General features: G+C 48.3%; 10 protein-coding genes; 7 read left to right on the top strand and 3 right to left on the bottom strand.

Moving 5' to 3' along the window:
- Positions 1 to 294: 294 nt before the first annotated feature.
- Positions 295 to 1,517, top strand: FFUJ_12018 (probable threonine dehydratase, mitochondrial precursor; the record flags this gene model as incomplete). XM_023570982.1 has 2 exons in its annotated part: positions 295 to 568; positions 616 to 1,517. 2 exons carry the CDS (start codon positions 295 to 297, stop codon positions 1,515 to 1,517), a joined length of 1,176 nt encoding a protein of 391 aa, XP_023438012.1.
- Positions 1,518 to 2,014: 497 nt separating this feature from the next.
- Positions 2,015 to 3,153, top strand: FFUJ_12017 (uncharacterized protein; the record flags this gene model as incomplete). XM_023570981.1 has 2 exons in its annotated part: positions 2,015 to 2,131; positions 2,179 to 3,153. 2 exons carry the CDS (start codon positions 2,015 to 2,017, stop codon positions 3,151 to 3,153), a joined length of 1,092 nt encoding a protein of 363 aa, XP_023438011.1.
- A 379-nt stretch (positions 3,154 to 3,532) lies between these two features.
- On the top strand, positions 3,533 to 4,339 carry FFUJ_12016 (uncharacterized protein; the record flags this gene model as incomplete). XM_023570980.1 has 3 exons in its annotated part: positions 3,533 to 3,586; positions 3,650 to 3,691; positions 3,812 to 4,339. 3 exons carry the CDS (start codon positions 3,533 to 3,535, stop codon positions 4,337 to 4,339), a joined length of 624 nt encoding a protein of 207 aa, XP_023438010.1.
- Positions 4,340 to 5,000: 661 nt separating this feature from the next.
- On the top strand, positions 5,001 to 6,818 carry FFUJ_12015 (related to monooxygenase; the record flags this gene model as incomplete). XM_023570979.1 has 4 exons in its annotated part: positions 5,001 to 5,213; positions 5,268 to 5,298; positions 5,351 to 6,041; positions 6,092 to 6,818. The coding sequence occupies 4 exons, from the start codon at positions 5,001 to 5,003 to the stop codon at positions 6,816 to 6,818; spliced, it is 1,662 nt and encodes a 553-aa protein (XP_023438009.1).
- Positions 6,819 to 8,304: 1,486 nt separating this feature from the next.
- Positions 8,305 to 9,148, bottom strand: FFUJ_12014 (uncharacterized protein; the record flags this gene model as incomplete). XM_023570978.1 has 3 exons in its annotated part: positions 8,305 to 8,427; positions 8,485 to 8,691; positions 8,744 to 9,148. 3 exons carry the CDS (start codon positions 9,146 to 9,148, stop codon positions 8,305 to 8,307), a joined length of 735 nt encoding a protein of 244 aa, XP_023438008.1.
- A 734-nt stretch (positions 9,149 to 9,882) lies between these two features.
- On the top strand, positions 9,883 to 10,671 carry FFUJ_12013 (probable spherulin 1A precursor; the record flags this gene model as incomplete). Its single annotated transcript, XM_023570977.1, has 1 exon — positions 9,883 to 10,671. The coding sequence occupies one exon, from the start codon at positions 9,883 to 9,885 to the stop codon at positions 10,669 to 10,671; it is 789 nt and encodes a 262-aa protein (XP_023438007.1).
- Positions 10,672 to 10,908: 237 nt separating this feature from the next.
- Positions 10,909 to 12,759, bottom strand: FFUJ_12012 (related to THI3-positive regulation factor of thiamin metabolism; the record flags this gene model as incomplete). Its single annotated transcript, XM_023570976.1, has 1 exon — positions 10,909 to 12,759. The coding sequence occupies one exon, from the start codon at positions 12,757 to 12,759 to the stop codon at positions 10,909 to 10,911; it is 1,851 nt and encodes a 616-aa protein (XP_023438006.1).
- Positions 12,760 to 14,569: 1,810 nt separating this feature from the next.
- Positions 14,570 to 15,707, top strand: FFUJ_12011 (uncharacterized protein; the record flags this gene model as incomplete). XM_023570975.1 has 4 exons in its annotated part: positions 14,570 to 15,074; positions 15,136 to 15,173; positions 15,235 to 15,448; positions 15,520 to 15,707. The coding sequence occupies 4 exons, from the start codon at positions 14,570 to 14,572 to the stop codon at positions 15,705 to 15,707; spliced, it is 945 nt and encodes a 314-aa protein (XP_023438005.1).
- A 397-nt stretch (positions 15,708 to 16,104) lies between these two features.
- FFUJ_12010 (related to benzoate 4-monooxygenase cytochrome P450) lies at positions 16,105 to 18,018 on the bottom strand (the record flags this gene model as incomplete). XM_023570972.1 has 6 exons in its annotated part: positions 16,105 to 16,745; positions 16,791 to 17,150; positions 17,226 to 17,489; positions 17,548 to 17,607; positions 17,665 to 17,815; positions 17,863 to 18,018. 6 exons carry the CDS (start codon positions 18,016 to 18,018, stop codon positions 16,105 to 16,107), a joined length of 1,632 nt encoding a protein of 543 aa, XP_023438004.1.
- Positions 18,019 to 19,734: 1,716 nt separating this feature from the next.
- FFUJ_12009 (uncharacterized protein) lies at positions 19,735 to 20,333 on the top strand (the record flags this gene model as incomplete). XM_023570971.1 has 3 exons in its annotated part: positions 19,735 to 19,873; positions 19,966 to 20,092; positions 20,153 to 20,333. 3 exons carry the CDS (start codon positions 19,735 to 19,737, stop codon positions 20,331 to 20,333), a joined length of 447 nt encoding a protein of 148 aa, XP_023438003.1.
- Between the last annotated feature and the right edge of the window lie 1,818 nt (positions 20,334 to 22,151).

Here is a 22,151-nt window from a genome sequence, read left to right as displayed (position 1 = left end):
GTTCATTCTGTGACTCCAATTTACGCCGAATCAACATTTTCGATGCGCCGGAGCTCATTGTATACAACCAATCTCACCACCAAGAACTCGCGTATGACAACTTCATATTATCTCGGCCTGTGTCTACTGTTTTCGATAAAATGTACCAGCGGTCAAGTTCCTATTCCTTTTCTTTCGAAAAGCACGGTTCGCTGAGCCGCTCACCGAAACACGATGATATCAACAGTTGGCAATCAAGCCTTGTGGACCCGTCTCCCACTTCCGCGATCTGTAACCACTCACGAGACTTGACCGATGTATGATCTGGGCAGCATCAAATGCTTAGCTACAGCTGAAGCTAACCTGGCACAGTATATGCAGCTTATCCTGACTGCAAGGGTGCATGGGGTAGCGAATCCTACCCCTTTGACTAAAGCCCATGGACTCAGTGAAGAACTTGGATGCAATGTCATGTTCAAACGAGAAGATACACAACCTGGATACTCCTACAGGCTGAGGGGGATATATAATAGAATGGCTAACTTGGATAAGGAACGGAGGTGGAAAGGCGTGATAACATCTTCTGCGTGTAAGTCAAGTCCCAGAATACACAAGCCCGTATCTAAAGTCTCGTAGCCGACGCCCTAGCTGTATCATACGCGGCAAAGGAGTGTCAAACGCCATCGATAATAGTTTTGCCAGAGAATGCTGCAAAGGCCAAGATCAAGGAATTGAAGCGTCTCGGGAGTACGGTAAAGTTGTACGGACTGAGTGCCGATGCCACGAAGAAGGAGTCCTTGCGGCTTCAATCACTTCATGACCTGATTTTCATTCCTCGACCTGGAGATGAATATATCATCGCAGGTCACGGGACGGTTGGACAGGAGATAATACAACAGACGATTCACTCTCAGGTCTACGCGGTCTTCTGTCCGATTGCTTGCGGCACCTTGATAGCCGGCCTAGGCATATATCTCAAGCGTATTGCTCCCCACATCAAAGTCATCGGAGTACAACTTCACGACTCAGTAGACATCTCAAGATTGATGCACCTCAAGGGGCAGTCGACACTGGAAGAGCACCTACTATCGAGGAACGTCTGCGCAAAAGTCGCCCGGATCTGCAGTGATGTTATAGATGACATAGTCCAAGTTACTATGAACGAGGTGTTGATAGCAACAAAGAACATATACGAAGACACACGACAGCTTGTTAACACAGAAGGCGCACTAGCTGTTGCTGGGATGAAGAGCTGGATTACGTCGAAGGGACTCGTAGGTTCAGAAACAGACTTTATTGCGATCACGTCAGAGGCTCAGCTCGACTTTTCGGAAATATCATGTATTGTCAAACAGGCCTCGTTGGCTGAGATGGCAATGGGGAGCGATGATGACAGTGGAATAGACTCATTGATGCATGGTACAGGGACAGCATCGACTTGTGCTGGTGACGGATGGTCTAGCAGTACGACTGTCGTCGGAGCTGAAACCTTCGCCAACTTTACATCTGATGTTGACGCGAGACTTTGGAATAGTTAATACAGGCAAAGATCATAGGAAGACGTCTAACTAGGAGCAACTACACTAAATGATATGGTGTTCTGTACAATCCAATGCTTGGCGCTGCATGCATTAACTGCATCTAGAAAAATGCTGCGCCGGATTGCTGACACTTCACCTGCATGAGGATTATGTCACGGCCGTCCGCCTCATGCCGAGTCTAACGCTAAGATCAAGAACTTCGATGTTGGGTAAATCTTTGATCGACATGGCTTTTCATAGTTAGTAATTTCTCGTGTCACCTTTGTAATTATTACATTATCTTGTTAAGAATTCTCATAAGCATTGATCTTGAGTTGAAGATCTCGATTCGTAGATAAATCGAATTTGCATTTCGATGTTATTATCTTAGAGTGCTGAAAGTATGAAAAATTGTATAAAAAGGGCATGTATCTCTGCTATAACAGAAGATACTATAGCCTCAACCCAGACAAACCATTTGGTAACACTCCCACCCAACCAAGATTCATTTCACAATGAGGACCAGCCTTTTCCTCTTGACGTTCTCGTCGGCGACTGTTCTCTCAGGTGTTGCACCTCCTGTCCGCCCCCTTTTACCCCCAGATAATGCGAACCTCACCCTCAATGGCGCAGTGAGTAGTCTCTGATCTCACTTAGACCGTCCACTAACATCCCCCAGATCGACTTGTATCCTCTTAACTTCAACATATCTGACTCTCAACACAAAGGATGGACTCAAATCGATGGCTCATTCTGGATCAACGCATTTGTTCATGGCTCCAATGGCCACGACTACTACATCGCTTCTCACTTGATGAGCTACGCCTCTGATATCGAGGGCTCTAAGCCAGTGTACCGAGCATCAGTGCTTGATCTGACCGACCCCACGATCTTCCACAAATACGATCGAATTGCTCCGGATAACACTACTTTTTGGACTGGCGATGGTGATTTCCGAGCGAACTTTGAGGATTATGGAATGGAGGCGATCGACAAGAATCCGCTACATGGTCTTCACACTTACAGTTCGGCGGACAACGTGGAGTTTGACTTTGACTTCAATTTCACGTCTCCCATCTTGCTCAACGCGGCTCTCGGGTCATATCAAGTCGGCGGGGGACTTGGCTGGGAGTGGTCAGTCCCTAGAGGACGCACCGAAGGCTCGCTCAAAGTCAATGGCGAAAAGGTTGACATTGTCCCGGAAAAGTCCTTCGCGTGGTACGATAGGCAATACGGCTCGCTGCAGGACTCCTTCGATTGGATTATGCTTCATTTCGAAGAATCAGAATGGTTGGATATCTCGCTTATGTGTGCTTGGAAGTGGGAGGATCGCGTGGATGGCCAGAAAATGTTTGCTACGGTCAGAAGTTCGCTCAACGGTCGAGACTCAGTGGTTCCTATAACCTTGACGGCTTCGAGTACCAACATCTGGATATCACCAGATACAGGCCTTGAGTACCCGCAGGAATGGACCATTCAGTGGGAAGATACGGAACTCCGCGTTACGAGCCCTAGGCCTGATCAGGTCATCGAAGCTGATGAAAATACCGGGTTTCCATCGCAGTTCAGTGGTTATGTCAACGTGGTGGCTACCAAAGCGGGATACACTCGAGTCAGAGGTTTTGGAGCGGTTGATCGCATGAAGATCGAATAGTTACTATGGTACTGGTTCATTCAGGACTCAATCACTGGGCTACACGGGACGGAAATGGCGAACTCTTCAGGATCTCATCCTCACCATACAACTAGATATAAACTGGAGCTATTAGTGAAGCCAGGAAAATGTATAAAAGTGAGCATGAGGTGTTTTCAACTAAGCATTTCCCATTCTCGAGACACTCTAGTAAGCTAAAGATAAGCAACAAGTCGATATGCTAATCGGGGTATAATCTCCCCGAGCTTCGAAGTACATTCTAAAAAGCTCGGAACAAACCAGGTCTCGGGATTGATCCTGCTTGATATAAAATAGACACGTATTAGGCGCGAAATCTAAATCCCAAAAGCTTACCCATCAAGCTCCAACAATCGACGCCATGACTGTGCCAAAGGACTTGGCTCTGCCAAACTTCGATGCTGTGTTTATGCAGGTGCGTTTCAATCACACGCCAGATCCTTTCTGATGGAGAATATCATATGCTAACGACTCCAAGAATAACCAAGAGAGCGGTTCTCAAGACCCAATTCAAGCCCTGGTAAGAAACATATGTTGAATCGTCCATCTCTACCCAACTCTCCGAGAGATCAAATCTGGATTATTCTTACCTCTTATACAAGTCACAAGATCTAATTAATCCTCATTTGAATGAGTTTAGCAAGGCGTTCCATATGCCATCCGCAAAGTCATCAGCATAGCCAAGATCAAAATTCACATCATCGTGGAACCCGTTGATCCAAACAATGCATCCTCACACTACCGCTTCAAGCTCACATCCTCCGTAATGGGTCTCGGTATCATTGGAGCAGCACCTCTACGAGCCGTTGGCTTCCAAACTGACAACACTGACGTGCGCGTGATGGATGGCATCGAGCAGGAGAAAGACGAGCCCATGATCGGGAAGACAAAGAGTCGCATTTGGATGTGCACGATTGAAGAATTGATCAAGGAGCCTAATACTATCGGAGATGTCGCTGAGTTTCTCAAGCAAGGCTGGGAGGGTTATGATGAGAAGACGACGAGGGTCGTTCGCATTAGCATCAAGAGCGCGGGGGCTGGTAGTGCTGAACCGTGGCAGAATGAGCAGGTTTGGGGGGTTCAGAAGGGAAGATGGACGGCGCGTGTTGCGTTCAAGAAGGGGAGTGTTGGTGAGACTGCGCGCATTCTGTACGATTATGTCGCTTGAGATTGCCAAAGATACGAATTGATCATTTGTCAATAGTCGCCATGACGCTCAATGGTGGTCTTTTTCTGAATATGAACTGTATAACAGCCCTATAGGGCCTGTGCTGTGTCTTTCAGTGGGCATTATAGTGGTCTGATGCACTGAGATGAAAACGACATGGGGGCAACAGCGCTACGGTAGAAGCGACTCAGTGGCTTAACCACTGACTGCAGGAAATACCTGCTGAAGATGCAACCGATCTAACATCTGCCCGACAAGTATCGCGGACTTGGGTTCGCTGAGGGATGACAGGATTAGGATTGCGGGATTGCGGGAATCTCGTAGTAAGCTACAGGATTATTGGGATTGGCGGATTGTCTTCCCCCCAACAAAAGAGCGGACGAATCGGTACCCGATCCCCAAAATGACCTGAGAAAAGTGACTCCCAGGCGCTTGCTGACGCAGCCAAGCCATTTCTTGCGCCTCATAACGCAATTCTCGGTGCTTTCTCACTGAGAGTTTTCCCTGTGCGGACGAATTGGCCAAGTCGCATCCCGAAGAGCTTTTGTATATATAGAATATTGTAATGTTGAATGTCAGCCTAAAGAAACCCCTCTTGGTCGTATTGATCAATTTCTTTTTACAGGTGATACTACAGGCCACCTTTTGCAGCTGTACAATGATGAACCTTGGCTCAGATGGCTTGCGGAAGAGGGTCGCGATCGTGGGCGCTGGCCCCCTGGGCTTGATCGCGACCAAGAACTTTGTCGAAGAGGGCCTCGACGTTACCACGTTTGAACGCAATGAATATGTCGGCGGCCTGTGGCATATCACGTCTGATCCTACACAGACTTGCGTATTGCCTGGGACAATCACGAATACATCGAAGCTCACGGTTCGTTCTCCCAGTAATCGACTATTACTATTGGGGCTATACTGACAGTTACAGGGCGTCATGACCGACTTTCCCATGCCAGAATGTAAGTCACCCTCTTTTCGCTCACTTACTGAGTCATTGCTGATATTTTGCAGCATATCCTATGTATCCAACTGGCGAACAGATTGAAGCATACTTCCAATCATACGCCAAAGAGTTCAAGCTCGTTCATCACATCAAATTCGGCACAGAAGTCGTCGGCGTCTCACGCGACGAAACCTCCAAAATGTGGCGTCTCTCATATCGCTCAAGCAGCAAGCCCGAAGCTGGAATCCAGGAAGACACATTTGAGCGATTGATCCTCGCGACTGGATCTTTTACCAAGCCATCAATTCCCGACGTCAAAGGCATTGAAGGCTTCAAGGGTGAAGTACTCCATTCTCAAGCCTTCAAGAATCCTGCCAAGTACAAGGGCAAGAATGTTCTCATCGTCGGCCTCGGTAGCACTGCAGCAGATTCCATCTCTGGCTTTCACAAGGCGGGTGCGAATAAACTCATCGTATCTCATCGGCAAAAGGTTCTCATTCTACCTCGCATCACCAAAGACAACAAGGTCTTGGAGTTTACGCTCTCGTTTAGACTCCTTCAATTAATCTTTTTTCTTCAAGAAGTCAACGCATGGCTCATGTCCATCATCTTCTTCAGCGAATTAAAGAAGATCCAACAGGACAACTTTCCAGGCCTGTCGTCGCACCCTGCTTTTACAGATGGGCGCAAGATGCCTGGGCCGAAACACATGATACCGACTGTGAGCGATGATTTGGCTGGTTATTTCTTGAGTGGAAGGTTCGTCTACAGGATTCATCATCTCTCCCGTTCATACTGACATGAGGCAGACTACGAAGTGCTCCAGGCATTGCCGAGATCAATGGTCCCAAGTCGGTCAAGTTCGTCGACGGCAGTGAAGCAACCGATATTGACCTGATACTCTTCTGTACCGGTCTGTCGCCAGACTTGGCCTCATTCATTCCCAAAGACTACGACCCCTACAACGTGGATCTATCACCCAGCTCTTTCGCAAAGCTTCAACCTCACTACACCGCTGATAGACGCGTCGCTCGCCTATACAGAGGCTTCATGTCCATTCAGTGTCCTCACCAGTTGGCGTTCCTCGGAACAACATTGGCGAAACGGCCGGCCTGGCAGCTCTACGACTTGATGACCATGGCCTTGGCTCAGCTCTGGGGAGATAAATATCCAATGCCCTCTCCTGCAGAGATGAACAAAGACGCCGATGCCTTCATCGAAAACATTGTCAAGCTTAGCAAGGGCGGTGATGTCAAGTTCACGGGTGTCATTGGACACAAAGAATTTGACAAGTGGTTGAACGATGTCGCTGGGACAGGTCTTTATGATCATTTGGGAAATTGGACCAACGGGAGGTGCTGGAAGCTTTGGTGGAAGGATAGAGAATTGTATAATAAGCTGATGACGGGTATTTTGTCAGCTCATGTTTTGAGATTGTTTGACACTGGTCGGGGGAGGAAACCTTGGACTGGTGCGAGACAGGCCATCATGGAGGCGAATGATGCTGCCGACAACTTTGGCAAGGACAAGGCTTGATATGGAAATGGCATGATATGTTTGAGGAAAATGGTGGATGCAACTGCGAGGCCTGTGACTGAAAGGGGGAGATATCGTTGTGCTGATTAGAGTCATGAGATACCTAGTGTTAGCCTTATACAACCGTCAGTGGAATGTGCTCGATATACAGAAAGCTTCACGCCACTCATCAACTGACCGCCATAATCACTCCAAATCTCTCAGGGCGTGTCTTCCACTCTTCACCGATCTTGAAGTGACTCGGCAATCACCTCGGGATCTAGAATCGCTCTTCCAGGTAGTTTAAACTTCAACGCTAGCGATTCAAGACCCTTGATTCAAGGGTACAACCCCATGGACACGCACTGCACTCTCTCTTGGCGAGTTCCGCGGCTTCCGACCCTTGAATGTCTATCTCCCGTGGATAAAACGGCCTCGCATTCCCACTAGTGCCAAGCCTTTAGCGAAAGCGACGACTCCATATCGAAGGAAACAGAGAGGTTTACGACGACGATGCAACGGCCGACGGACAATCAGCAAAAGTCCGTTGAGTCGAGGGACTAGTTGGGGGTTTTGGCGACTCATGGAGTACGAATATGCATTGTGATGCACCAATGAAGATTGATGATGTTGGCATGGGCTCGGAAAAGTGAAGGCATATCCACGTGGCGATCATTGGAGCTATTCGTCGTCGAATCGCACCCAGTCTATCCCCTTGTCCAGAGACTTGTCGCTATAGATACCGTACGCGCGTTCGACAAGTCCCTGGCTATTGCCAAGGAGTCACATAACAGCCTCATCACCGCGATCGTGATAGATGGTACCGACTGGGATGATAGCACACCGACTGAGAAGGAAGGCAAGGCTTTACCATATCCCGAAAAGGCCCCAGTCATCTGTTGTCAGAGTTAGTGGACGTTGACAAGCTGTAGACGTGAACCTGGATGGAAGTCACAGGAGTGGGGTATTGCAACAGGATGCTCGAATAAACTTCCGGGCAAGAGTTGAAAGAGGAGAAAAGGGGATGCAAAAGAAAATCCACATCCTTAGACAGAAGAGGCTATATTCCAGGGTCAGCCTTGGTACCCAACGAAGCTATTACCTACCAGGGGAGACATTTACCTCGGTCTTACATTCTCGCCAGGGCAATATGTGAAATGGTTACTCATTCAAAATGATTAAAGAGCTGGATGGCCTCATATAGAATAGACAGAAGTGATGTGCACCCTGCTATTAGTAATTATATCTGACGTATTCATAATGGAAGTGCTGCTAGTAGAAAACCATTGTTTCGACAGTAGAATATAGTATTGCGTCCTCCCCAAGGAGACTAATGAGGGCAAAAGCACTTAATGGATACTGTGAAGAGATTTCTATTGCCGTGATCCCGTGACACTTGGAAGGAGTGAGAGGCCTATTCTACTGACATCGCCAAGGTACCACGTACCAACCTCAACGCCACGATTAAAATAATAGCTGCTATTACTTAGAGTGGCTGACTATAGAACTAACCTAAGCTAGCTCTATTATACTTTCCCAAAATGTTAATCCCTCGTAATGCAATGATGAACAGAACCAAGCTAACAATCTCCAATACTATAACAACAAGACCTGCGATAAAGGTATAAGACTATGAAAGAAAGCGTCAATATATAGAAAGCGTGCACTAAGTAGCAGCTTAACTTACCAGTTCCGCGCATAAACCAGCCCAAGGAATATAGCTCTGCCGCGAGCTGTTCCGGCATGACCAAGACCAGAGGTCCCAGTGGTTATTCTGAAGTACTTCCTTATCAACGATGAAGTAAACAGTTGCCGCAATCCAGCCGGCGATGACAACACCAGAGCTGGCAAGGACGGCGCTGGTGTGTATCAAGCCGTCGCGTATAGAGCGGAGCTTTCTTTTGTTAGAACATCATCCACCAAGTATAATTGAGCTAGGAACTTACAAAGGTGAGGCGCGTCGCTAGAGCCACCATCTGAACAAAGGATGCAAACGCTGCGATTGCCAGCATCAGCCACGTCGAGAGCATCTTGATCGAAGCCCAACGCGTTCTCACCCAGCCATCCTCGTTCCTGTCCACAGAGTTATGCGTCGTCTTCCAGACGCTGACTCCATGGGCTAGAAGACTCAGAATGCTAAGGTCAAGTAGGAGGATGAGCACACGCAGGGCCAGCCTGGTGGTATCAAAGATACTCGCGCTCTTGGTCTGCGGCGCACGGCGCTGCTTCAGAAGTCGCTGTGTATCAGAAACTGGACGAGGACTCTTCTCAACATATCCGTTATCGAATTCATCGTGAGGGTCGAGTCGGTTGGAGTAAGACTCATAACCAGATGGTGCACTGAGATCCATGATGAACACAAAGTCAAAGACGTAAGCTAGTATGGCTTCTTCAAATAGACTCATCGGCACGGGGCCTGAATCTTCTTATATCGTCATCTAGATCAGTGGGATTCATGATTAAAAGAACTTTTGCAAGACTGTCATGCAATGCAATCCTGTCATCCGCATTTCAGCCCTCGCCGACACCGCCTCCTCAGATAGCCAATCATTTTACACCTCATTTCGTCCGGAGTAAGCTGACTGTGAGCCCTAACAGCAAGCATAATCCTTATAACTAAGCATAAGGAATTTGCATGCTGGCCCACTCTAGCCTATTTAGGGCAGCCCTGATTATTCAACAAATCTTTAGCGAGTTGCGCCCATCTAAATAAATCCTTTCGGTTGAGGCTGAGTAATCGGCCAGCCGCAATGGAGAGGTTTGATTGGTTAGAACCCGAAAATGTTTATAATTAAGTGCGGCTGTGTCCAGCCTTATCATCGGCGACCAGATGACATTTTGAACTAATGCATTCCTGCTGACGGCTCGTCAAGTGATTGCCCGAAATACGCGTACCGTCGCGAAGTAAATCTCGGATTCTCACGAGATGAGAGAACATGGTTATAAGGTCGAGTATAGCACCATGAAAAGAAAATATCATCATCAACAACTTCTTCAACTTTATCTTAACAGTATCAGAGCCTATTAAGCTTAACATCTTTCTTCAATTCCTCTACACATCCAAACATAATAATTATCAACCAAAATGCAATTCTTGTCAATCCTTCTTCTTGCCGGCTCTGCCCTCGCCGCTCCCCGGGCTGCTCAGTCGTCTCATCACGCTCGAGGTGACAGCATCGATGACATGCTTCCTCCCATTGTGCCCATCAACACACGAAGTGGAGACCGAGACCTCATCTCCAAGATCATCACTGCCCCTACCCAAGCCGAGCGCGTCAAGCTTCTCAACCAGCCTGGCGACTTTGTCTTTGACTTCAAGGCCGCCACTGGAGCCGGAGAGGCTTCCGGCAAAGGCGGCAGGTCTGTGTCAGCTACTGCTCTGACCATGCCCGCTCTCATCGGCAACGGCGCCTCCATGACAGTAGCTTTCCTTGGACCCTGCGGGATGAACACAGCTCACGTTCACAACCGAGCAACGGAGCTTAACATCATCGTCAAAGGCCGTCTTGTCACAAATTTCGTCGTTGAGAATGGCGCCAAGCCTATCGCCAACACGATGGATACCTTCCAGATGTCCGTCTTTCCCCAGGGCGCTATTCACCAAGAATTCAACCCTGATTGCGAAGATGCTGTCTTTGTTGCTGCATTCGACAATGCTGATCCTGGTGTGAACCAGATCGCTCAGAATTTCTTCGCTCTTAACGGTGATGTTGTGCAAGCAACTCTGGGCGGTGTCCAGACTATTGATGGAAAGGATATTGAGTCTTTCCGCCCGCATATTCCCGCAAACATTGCTCTTGGCATTGATGCTTGCTTGAACAAGTGCGGTATCAAGAGGAATGCGAAGCGAGATCTTAGCGAGCTTCTGAATTAGATCGGGGATTTTAGTGGTTTGTTTGAGTTATGACTTCATTGGTAGATATAGTTTCATGTATATAGTCCGCTTCCTTCTTATGGCGCAAGTATAGATCCAATTATTAGTTACTCACTTCGAGCTACCTGGGCTTCAAGTTCCAGAGAATTATTTCTGTGTTCAAAGTGTGACAGGCTTACTTCAGATAAACATTTTTTCTAAGTGCATATGAAGAACTGGATGTCTCTAAATGTTCTATCACAGCTGCTTTCCAGCCAACTCAAATAGAATCTTAGCCTTTTCGGAGATATCATACATATCCATCTCAACATCAACAAGAGTCAGGCCCTTGCCCTTAACAAAGCCCTCGGAGTTGAGAACTTCATCCAATTCTTCCATATTTCTCACTTTGCAAGAGTGAATCAGATACCCTTCCGGTGCATCCCCAAATAACTGAGGTGCAGCACTGTAGTTCCAAGGCGCCACATCATTGTACGCCTCATGCATTCCATGGATGTATCTTTCATAGGTATACCCGCTATTATTGATAATAAAGATAATCACGTTGGCGCGCTGGTGAATAATAGTGCTGAGTTCTTGGGCTGTCATCTGGAAGCTCCCGTCCCCGTCAAGCAGAATCGTGCGACCTTTGGACTTCATGACTGCCTTTGCTTGCGAGACCCCAAGAGCGGCTGGGAGCATGTGACCGATTGAGAACCACATTCCAGATGCGATCAGCTGAGAAGATGGTGGAAGAACTAAATCGCGGCCTCCTATGATTGGTGTCGCATTGCCTAGCAAGACTGTGTCGTTGGGTTGTAGATGTTTGTTCAAGTGGATATAGAACTCATCTTGGATGATATACGCCTTGGGAAAGACCTCAAACTGCGGTTGGTTTCCAAAGTCCCCCCATGAGGACGTATCTTGAAGTGGCAGCCGAGTTGTATCAAGCTTCTGAGTCATCTCCTTGAGGACATCTTGGACGTCAACAGGTTGGTCCTCGACATGGTTCCTGCCAATGAGAGTCATGACATTTCGTTCTGGCAACACCGCCCAACCAAGCGTTTGTGTATCAGAAAGTTGACACCCAAAGGCCAAGACAAGGTCTGCTGATTTGACTTCCGACGTCAAATCAACCGTTCCGATGGAGCCTGAGTAAACGCCAAAGTAGTTGGGCAGCGAATTATCCACCATGCTAGCTCCTGATGGCAAAGACACTGTAGGAATGCCTGATTTTCGAACGAATTCGTTGATCTCTTGTCTGATCGTCTCTGCACCTTCAGCTCGATCGACGATAATAAGAGGTCGCTTGGCTGAATAAAGCTTCTGTAGAAGACCCTGTGCCATTTTGTCAGCGTCAGGGTTGCGAACCGTGTCTGGATTCGGATCTATCGGATCATCTAGTTTGTCCGACAATATTTCCGTCTCTACAACATCTGACGGCATCTCTATGTAGACCGGTCGGTTGTGGTGAAGCGCTTGGGACAGAACTCTATCGATCTGAGCTGGCACCTCCTCCGGCGTCGTATCAGCAAGATCAAGCTGCGCAACCGTAAACTTCTCCGCAATCTCGCGATAAACCCCAATTCTGGAGTCAGCCATCGTATGATGAATATGCAAATGCGGTTTCTTCCCGCCCACAGACGAACACGAGACCTGCCTTGCGCGTCGCGAAGGCGTTCCGACGATGTGAACAACCGGCAAGTACTCCGCATAGCTTCCAGCGACGGCATTAGCGGCACTTAGCTCGCCGACGCCATAAGTCGTTATCAACGCCCCAATTCCAGATCCTTTGCGATGGCGCTGAGCGCGAGCATACCCATCCGCTGCGTATCCGGCGTTCAGCTCGTTGCAGCATCCGACGAACTTGAGCCCTGAACGTGGGAGATGGTCGAGAGCTCGGAGGGTGAAGTCGCCTGGGACGCCATATACGCGTCTTGTACCTGCCTGTCTGAGGCGTGTAAAGAGGTAAGATGCGAGAGGGATCTTTCTGTTTATCATGATGTTATAAGCTGGGTGAAGACTGTCGAGATCTGACAGCGGCATAAAGTTGTCGGTGAATTGTTTGACCGGCAGCGGGGTTGGCGATGTGATTCGCGGATCCGTCATATGGTCAACCCTATTTTCTGACTCGAACACCAACAGCTCTACAGAGTACGGATGGTATATTATCGCTTATCCTACGACTCGCATGTCACGCCTTACTAACTCGATATAACAAACATGTTGTTTGTCACTCATGAAATTCAGTCTGACAGGTGGGTACTCAAGTGGAAGTCTGCCTGCTCTCCATCGAGTTAGCTTAAGTCGCATAGCCCTTACCCATGGCTGGCTTGGACGTAGCGCGGCTTTATGTGTATTTTTGGCATTGACCAATAGACAGTGATGGCGTGCGATCCACCAACAATGAATTTCTCACGATAAGCAAGTATAGGGTAGTTTCAATTACTTTGTTCATCAACATTAAAGTCTCATAGAGTTTCTAGGTACATTGCATACTTTGTTTTACCAGCGACTCCTTGTATTGTTTGTTTTTATCTCACTTTAACGGCTGATTGCCAATATGAAGCTCTGGATTTGAACGTGGCGTGATTGTTGTGCTGTAGGTGATCGCATTGGTCTTTATTAAGATTATATATCATTAGTCTACTTTCTGACTCAATGTCTACGAAACCTGGTCTGACCTCTCATGATTCCGAGTCATTTCATCATTAATCACTTTAAACCTGATCCCTTCAATTTGATCTTAGCGCCCTGGCCCAAGGTTGGTTTGGTGCTCATGCATTACCCGTGGATCGTTACCCTGTTGACAACTCACGCGCTTACTCGACATATAATTGGCTCCTTCACGACATGGAGCAACAGGCACCAGTATTCCAAATACAGGTCTCATCCTTGGCTCATAACCATGTCGACACGATCTGTATCACCTTCTGTTTCGGTTTAGACCAACTTGTCCCTAGTCGTGCCAAGTATTTTCGGAATATTAAAGTTTAACTCACGGAATAGACAGTCGGACATTCGGCTCCGACGAGGTTGATGCCTGACGGCTCCACTACCACGACGCTGTTGGAGCCGATACGCTACGCGTGGGAGTCGGTGGAAATACTATCAGATAAGGGAAATAACCCCAACGTTCCATCGAAACGTCAGCTGTCACGCGTGGAAACTTTAATAGATGAGCATACAACCTATATGGATTCCTTGCATAGCAACGCAAGTCATGCAAAGTAGCATCAATACTACTATTTCGCGGAAACCCTCCATGGACACTCCGTAGTCTTCGTCATCACTCATGATCTCGCCTAGCACAACAATTCATTTGCTCGATTTCCAAGAGCGCACTAAATATGCCGTGTAGCCGGGCCGTGTTCCACCAAAGGATCGTGCACGGGCAGGACCCTCACAAGGCTGAGTGCCTGTGCCACGCCGCCTTTTCCTTTATGGGCTCACTAACATCTGATGATCCAAGATCGCCCTTGACGTCATCGAGTAAAACTGCCTTAATGGGGAAGGACAAGTCTAGGCAGCCGAATATCGTGAAACTGAAGGATCTAGCGCTGGATTATAAAGGTCCCGATCGGCAGTTGACCTGCCAAGGCTGTTGTAGCTAGGCTGGGACCCTTTGGTGGCTTGTACATCCGCCTCCACTATCGTCACAACGTTGAATGATGAGATCGCGGGTTATCGCAGCTTTGGTTATCTAAACGACGAGAAGGATCATTGCAATGACGCTGATGTTCAGTATCAAGGAAATGAGAATGAATATGCTGATCCTGCTGGATATGGTGCTCAGCTCTGATGAGATCTCACTGTAGTCGAGTATATAAAGAAAGAATTGTCCTCTGCCAAGAAAGAATCTCATCAAGCCTTAAACTCTACTTCCTTCAATCTCAAACTACCGTTAAACTCTATCACCATGCGTTCTCTTCTCGTTGCATTGGCACTAGCAGCAACCGCTGTAAGTGCAGATGTACAAATCGTATGGAAACACGCCAAAGCATCCAGTCAAACCGCTCTTAGCGTATATGACGGCTCTACCCTGCTGGCCCAAAGCTGCTCGAGTTTCATCTCTGACGCCCCCAGCAGCATTGACTTTACAGATGTCGATGAGAACGGCTTTGGAAACTTTACTGTCGGCGCTAACAAGTATCTCGTCCACTCCAAGGCAAAGTACTCGGGGGGCCCGATCTGCACCAAGAAGTTTAGCGCTCAAGCAACCGTTGTCGAGTGTTCTGGACTTGTCTGGAAGCCCAACAAGGCAAAGATCGAAGACAACTGCCATGACAAGGATGAGGCTAAGGGTGCTCTCCGGTTCTTGAGTTCCAAGGGTTCGGCATCGGGCTTTGCAAAGCGCGAGGCTAATCCTATCAACGATCCCCCGGCTTGCTCTGTCTTGACAAGGACTTCCCTAGTTGGCGATGGTAAGCCCTCACTTCTTAATATGGTAATCCGTGAGTTAGTTTACTGACCTGGATGGTTCAGACGATCCCCACCAGAATTATTTCCACAAGCAGCTTTCGGTAAGCAAGCCCCCTTGTAACCCCATACTTTGAACTATCACTAATGAGGCTCAACTTGCAGGAAGTTGTAAACTGTGGAACTGCCCAGTCTTGCAGCGTTGGCAACTCCCAATCCATCTCGTACACCATCGGATGGACTGCTACCCTCACCCCCGTGAGCTGGATTAGCGGCGGCTTCTCAGTCTCCGAGAGCTGGAACACTGGAAACACCTACACCTGCACCGGAAGCGCTGGCGAGGATGTATGCGTCTGGTACAACACCGCTCATACTGCCTGTACGTTGTAATGCAAGGGTTTTCGCATGCAGAGCCCCACAAAAGAAGCGCATCGACTAATTGACCAATAGATACCGTGCAGAACATGGAGAGAGACTCTTGTGCCGTTGGCGGAGGCTGGGACTCGACTGGCGATCCGTTTGTCATGTATTCACCAAACGAGTCTAACCGAGGCGGCGGTTACTACTGCGTCATCGGGACATGCAGGGCCCAGGGCGATAACTACTGGGATTACAGCGGCCGCGCGGGTGGTCCTTAGATGCAACCCCTGCAACGTTGGCTAGCTTAAAGCCCGAGAGCCCGATGATCCGGGTGAGCATTACCGCCAGTCATATCTGACTGCTTTTGCCCAATGAAATACGTTGATAACATCACATGGAATCATTGGGTTATGCAGGTCGAGGTGTCGGTGTAGGTAGATTTGATAGTGCATATTGAGATTCCCCAAACTCTCCTCATTAGTGCGTATAGCGGAGCCGTAGTGACTGGAACCTTGATTATAGTTCTGATTCAATGACTTGCATTCCTCATCAAGATTCTCAACGGTTTTAGGGTTCTGACGGAACTATCAAATGGACTAGCAAGGGCCACAGATCATCGTGATACAGGGGTTGCGGCTGATAGGGAAAATTCATGTTTGATTTATCTCCATAGCCTCAGAACGATCTCTCTCTAAACTCAACCATTGGCCCATTTCGTGCGCATGTAATATGATCATACAACTGGAACTCTCCAGGTCGGTGTCTACCGTACTCGGCATTCTCGTTGCCGGCTCCAATATCCTTCATGCTCTCGACCACGTTGAAGTCCATCTTCCAGCAGATGATAGCCATGGCAAGACTAAGTTCGGCGTGAGCAAGTGCCCTTCCAAGACAAACGCGAGGACCAATGGAGAACGGAACATGAGCGTCTGGGTTATGAGGTCTAGCATTCTTTCCCTCTGATAACCACCTTTCAGGAATAAACTCGAAAGGATTGTGAAAGTAATCCTGGTTGTGTTGAATACTGAATAGACCGGTTCCAACGTTGGTACCCTCGGGGACGTAATGGCCGTCAACGATCATGCCGCCCTTGAGGACCTCACGGAACGGTGCTGCTGCAACTGGGGGCGTTAGGCGTAAGCATTCCATGATACACGCGTAGAGGAAGCGACAGGAGTTGAGGGTTGGACCGAGACAGATTTCTTCTCGACTTGAAAATTTGGAGCGGACTTCACGGGTCAGACGATCCTTCTTGTCGGGGTTTCTAGTAAGATAGAAGAACAAAGATGCCAAGAGGGTTGATGAAGTGTCAGAGCCTGATGACGTTAGTTGAGTGTATACGTGGAGGAAAGGGTACTCACCAGCTACGAGCATCAGAATACTCTCGGCGACGATTTCATCTTGGGTCAGTTTGTTTCCTGTAGTTGGGTCTGCAGCATCCAGTAAGCCAGACAAGACATCATCCCCAGACCCGCGCTGCACTCTCTCGGTGACCAAGTTGTGAGCAAATCGTAAAAAGTCCTTCCGGCCAGCCACGGAGTTACGGAAGAGAACCTTGTCCATACGCCGCCACACAACATACGGCCACTGAACGATTACGCTTATACGCTCATTCGAGCGAGCGAGCGCAGGCGGGATATGACGGTACCACGGACTTCGGATCAAGTCGAAGTTCTCACCAAAGACAATGGAAGTTACAAGGTCAAAGAAAAGATAATCACCTGTGTAACACAACATGTGCTGTCAGCGGGGACCAATAGTGAGTACAAGGGCGACCAATGGAAAGGCGAGCTTACACATTTCTGACATGTTGAACGGCTTCGACACGGCGTTTTCTTTGCCCGTGCTAGCGGGGCAGACGTATTCGCAGAAGCGATCAATCATGCCCGTGATCTTGGGCTCGAAGGATCGGATGGCTGAATCCGATAGCTTCTGGCTCAAGATCCGCTTTTTCCATGCATGCTCGTGCCGATCCATCAGGGTGAAGGTGCTAGGAGTTTTATGGACCATGGCCAGATAAGCAAGGCTCTTGCGCACGTTCTTGTTATGGCCGTAGACATCTAAGAATAGCATCAGTCAGATTATATAAACTTTGAGACTCGAAGCGAGGGGAATAACCTTTGTATGCCTGAGTCGTGTTCATTAGCAGGTAATTTGGCGAGTAGCGAACATATGGCCCTGGTGCGAAACGTAAGCATGCTGCAGCGAGGCGAATGGGACGCTGGGTACACGAACCATATTTCTCATGACATTTCCACATGTCGATATGTACATCCCCAATCCAGGCATGGTACGCTGCACGGAGCCCTGTAAACTTTCCCCAGAAGGGGCCGGGGTACTTGGCCAGAGGGTGGAAGAAGGCGTAGTAGACGACATAGCCGATTACCTATTGCAGATTAGCCGCCGTTGCAGTGGCTTGATTTTGGTACTGACCGGAGATAATGCAGCTAGCAGCAGGATGATTAGTAAAGGTGGTGGTGTGATAGATCTCGAGATTCTGATCGCGTAGGGTAGCCAATGGGTTTTCATATGCGACATGGGCATGTCCCACGAAGGCAGGGAGACTACGCCTTGGAGGTCGCGAATCATGGCTTGGCTTAGTATGTTTTAGTTGGGTGTGGCGGTCAGTGATGCCGATGGTCCGATGAATTGGAATTATAATAGTGGTTGATCAAGAACACATTTTTGTAGCTGTCAAGCCTCTCATCTATCTTCTTGAATCCATCACACAGACATGATTTGATGTGGAATTATCCTCAAATCGGACAAACAGTAGCTGCTCCAAATGCTAATTGCGTGGGATTCCTGGATTGCTGGAATAAAGGATTGAGGATTGAAGGATTACGGGATTTTTCTTAATTGTTGTGAATGCCGTGCATCCATCCATCTCTGAGCGATCATGTCCTATCGTGCCGGTCCGTGCCGTCTTCTGATAGTCTTCCCTTTCCGCACTAAAAGTGAATTAACTCGCGATGAACCTATCGGCCGAATTTCTGATGCAACAGTGCCGAGTCATTAGTCCCCTTGCAGTATAGACTCGGGACTCGCCGCAGTGGGATAATCGTGGGGTGGGCGAGTAGTGCTTGTACAGCATGTAAGTACAGTTGCCCTTTGTAATGAGACATGCTGGCCTGGGCTGGGGGGGTTGCGTGCGGTGAGCAGAAAGCCAATCAAGGTGCCACGCGATATCCGGATACCACTCCGTGGTTTCACCAGGTGTGCCATCCATCAGCATACGTGCGTGCATTCTGGTTGGTATGGGGGGCATGATGACCGCAGCGCCGGTAGGAGTTAAGCCCTGGGGACGGGATGGACTGGGGCTCAGCTCCTGCTGAGAGCCTATCTCCAAAGAGGGAGGCAGTAAGCCTTATTAAGCAGTGCGTGTATGCATGTTCCAGTTTTTTTTCTTGTTTGCTGACCGAAAAAAAAACAAAAAGTCACCTCAACATATTGTCATACATGCTCACTGTTCTGGAACAGCGGCGCTGCTCTCTGCCAAGATAATGCTCACTAATAATAAGAGCCGCGTAACCTTATTGGCCATATAATCCCCGGCTCTGCTCCGCCGGTCTGACTCGTTCCCACTGTTTGAGCTCCACAGGTTTGGTTGGTTTGGCACGAATTGCCGGGAGGAGACCAGATGACGCGCAACTTTAACCCAGGTCGGGAAGACAAGGGGAAGCCATGGTTGGTTTGCCTCCAAAAGGCAGGTTGTATCTCACTTATTAACCGCTGAACTTTGTTGTGCATGATGGGAGGACAGAGACGCATATGCTTCCCCTGCAAAATCCCATTGAGGCCCAGGGTCGAGCTAATAGGACACCTCCATCTCATCCCATGCATGAGAAGAGAGTCCTAGAGAGACAATGTATCTATCTTTTTTTGATGGGGGCCAAGGTTTCGCGTATTCAAACTTTAGTTTGATCGATACAACGCTCACTACGTGCCGAAGGGGTTGTATGCTGCGTTTTTGACAGGAGAGACATTCTGCATGTACGTATTCTGCAGAATAGTCAATGAATCTGACACCTACCGGATGGAACCCGGCTTGGCGATCAGGCCCTTTCGAGAAACAATGCGACGGCCGAGTATGTAGATGCTTGACGTAGGCAGCTAATCAATCAAGTGCCCCCAATTCTTGTACACATCATACGACGAGTACGTTATAAACAGAGTTCGCGCGAAGGTCCAAAGCACTAGACCAAAGATTAATGTGCTATTCCTTTCGTGATATTTCGTCCAGACACATACATACATACATACATCGTGCAGTGCATTGCTCAGCCACCAACAGACAAACAAACAATGTTTCCTCCAGCAAAGAACGGCAGAGACAGGCCAATCGTTGCTGACTGGATGGCGGGTGTCCAGTCCCTTCTTCCCGCAGTGGACTTTGATCACCCCAATGACAGTGCTGAACCTAATCGTCACCCGGATATTAGTGGTGCGTACCAGAACAAATCCGTCTATAACCCCGCGGTCGCATATAGCTTCACCTCCAAAGCAGACCAACTGATCTATTGTATTGTTTTTTAGCCATTGATTTTGCAACCGACGACTTCAATTTCGCAACAGATCTAACAGACGATGTATTCTCAAACCGACTGCCTCTATTATGCGACGATACATTTGACGATTTCTTCTCCTTCGATCACGATGCCAAGTAAGCCAAGATGCACGTTTACGCAAAACACTCTCTAACCAACAGGATCTTATCTTATAGTGGCAGTGACAATTCCTACCCCATCTCCCCATTGACAGAGATGGCCCAATCAGCCAACACGCGCGCCGACGACGATCAACGCACCACCGGCCCCCGATCCAAGCGAGCCAACACCACACACTACTGCAGGAACACACCAGCGAGACGCACAGGATCTCAGGTGCTGGGACCACGGGTGTAACGGACAGTTGTTTACGACGCTGAGCAACCTGAAGCGGCACCAGAAGGAAAAGTCGAGCCAACGGCCCTCTTACCCGTGTAATATGTGCGGCGCCATCTTTAGTCGCACTACGGCGAGGAATCATCATATTCAGAATCAGAGCTGCAATAGAATTCGTCGACATTCTAACGGGAGGGTGCGACCAAATAGAGCGTTGAGGTCCTTGACGCAATAGCGAGTATAGAGTTTGTTTGAGGCTAGAACGATGATTTCTTTTTCAATATATTGATGGTTTATTTGAGGCTATGCTATGATCTTGGCTATGCAAGTAGCGATTCATGACTCCGCACAAGATGTGACTCCGTCGCCCACAGGATACTGCAGCGAAGAATGAGTTGTGACAGACCCCGCAGAGTGATATGTAGACACTCTCGTGGCGCTGAAGTTTCTGTATCTGCACGATTCAAGGCCCTTTGGAGTTCTGCGCAATGCGAAACGCATGTGATGCTGCAGTGAGTGGATATATCTTACAGTGCTATCGCGTTTTCATCGGTGTTCCTTGCTCACTTAGTAGATATCCGCCTGTCGTAGCTGTAGTGGTAACAAGTCGTCTATGCAGACGACTCACTTATTGAGTAGTCAGCAGTATCAGTTGTTCCTCGGTAGTGCCAGATGCAGTAGTTTCTTCTCCTCTCCGGTCTCTTTTCTATGACCCCGTTTCAGGAGCATTCGCAACCACTAAATAGTACTCACCGTTATCTGTAATTTGTCAACCGCGAGATAAATCGTAGTTGAAGCAACTGTCTTGCCCGATTGCCTTTGGAGTTCAATCGCCTTAAGCTTTAATTTCCTCGGAAATAGTATACTTTCGTAGTCTCGATACTGCGCAAGATTGACTTTCGTTAATTAAATCCTTCGCACAAGTGAAGTCAAATTAATTACTTGCATGACGATGCGACCGAAAGAAAAGTTAGATGCCCTGGAAGACTAAAAGCGCCACGATAAGATCTTTATTTCCAATGCGAGCACTTCCAGCATTTAAATACTTGCGAGGGGAACTATTTGATGGCGTGATAGAGTGAGGATAATACGTGCACGCCGTGATTGCATGTGAAACTAGCCTGAGGGGCTTAGCCACGAGGTTCAGCGAGATGATCAATTGTCATAATTGCAGGTTATGACGAATCAGGACCTGTTTTACGTGGAATAAAGGTGATGCTATTCCACTCTGAGGAGATTCACTATGCTTGACGTCGTGCCGTTGGGGCATTTGAGTCTGCCGAGGGTCCGATCACCGTGACCGAGACTCCGTTGACATTGAGATATCTGTTAAGCAGCAGACTCGCACACTTTCATCGTCAATGCTCTACATGATTGACAATACAAAACCGTGTTATTTCCCTCACAAGATCTCTGACCCAAAAGGGTTATCTTCCGAACACATAACTTCACGAACCTTTTTTGATCACTTCACTACGGCAGTTGAGGCATATTCCCCCACGCTTATCTCCGGACCTTCACTAAAAGTCTCAGATCATATTTACATCTCGATTCGTTATCGCTTACCATCTTTTCCCTTATCTCAATGAACCTAATTCTCCCAAAGTCCCTCTATTACTGTACCGTGATGCTGACTGCCGCTTACCGTGCCGTAGTGCGCCACATGGGACAATCCTGCCGATAGCGCCGATCCTGATCCTGATCCTGAACTCGATCCTGTCAGCCCCCTCCCTCACAGCACTCCACGCCCGACCTCAACACCAATTACCTAAGCTCCATACCGTAGAATACAGCATCATATAGTTGAACAAGATTCTCAAGCAATGTGGTTTTCGTAAA

Source organism: Fusarium fujikuroi, chromosome FFUJ_chr11, assembly GCF_900079805.1.
Source record: "Fusarium fujikuroi IMI 58289 draft genome, chromosome FFUJ_chr11".
Taxonomy (NCBI): Eukaryota; Fungi; Ascomycota; class Sordariomycetes; order Hypocreales; family Nectriaceae; genus Fusarium; species Fusarium fujikuroi.
This window is presented reverse-complemented; position numbering and strand designations above follow the sequence as displayed.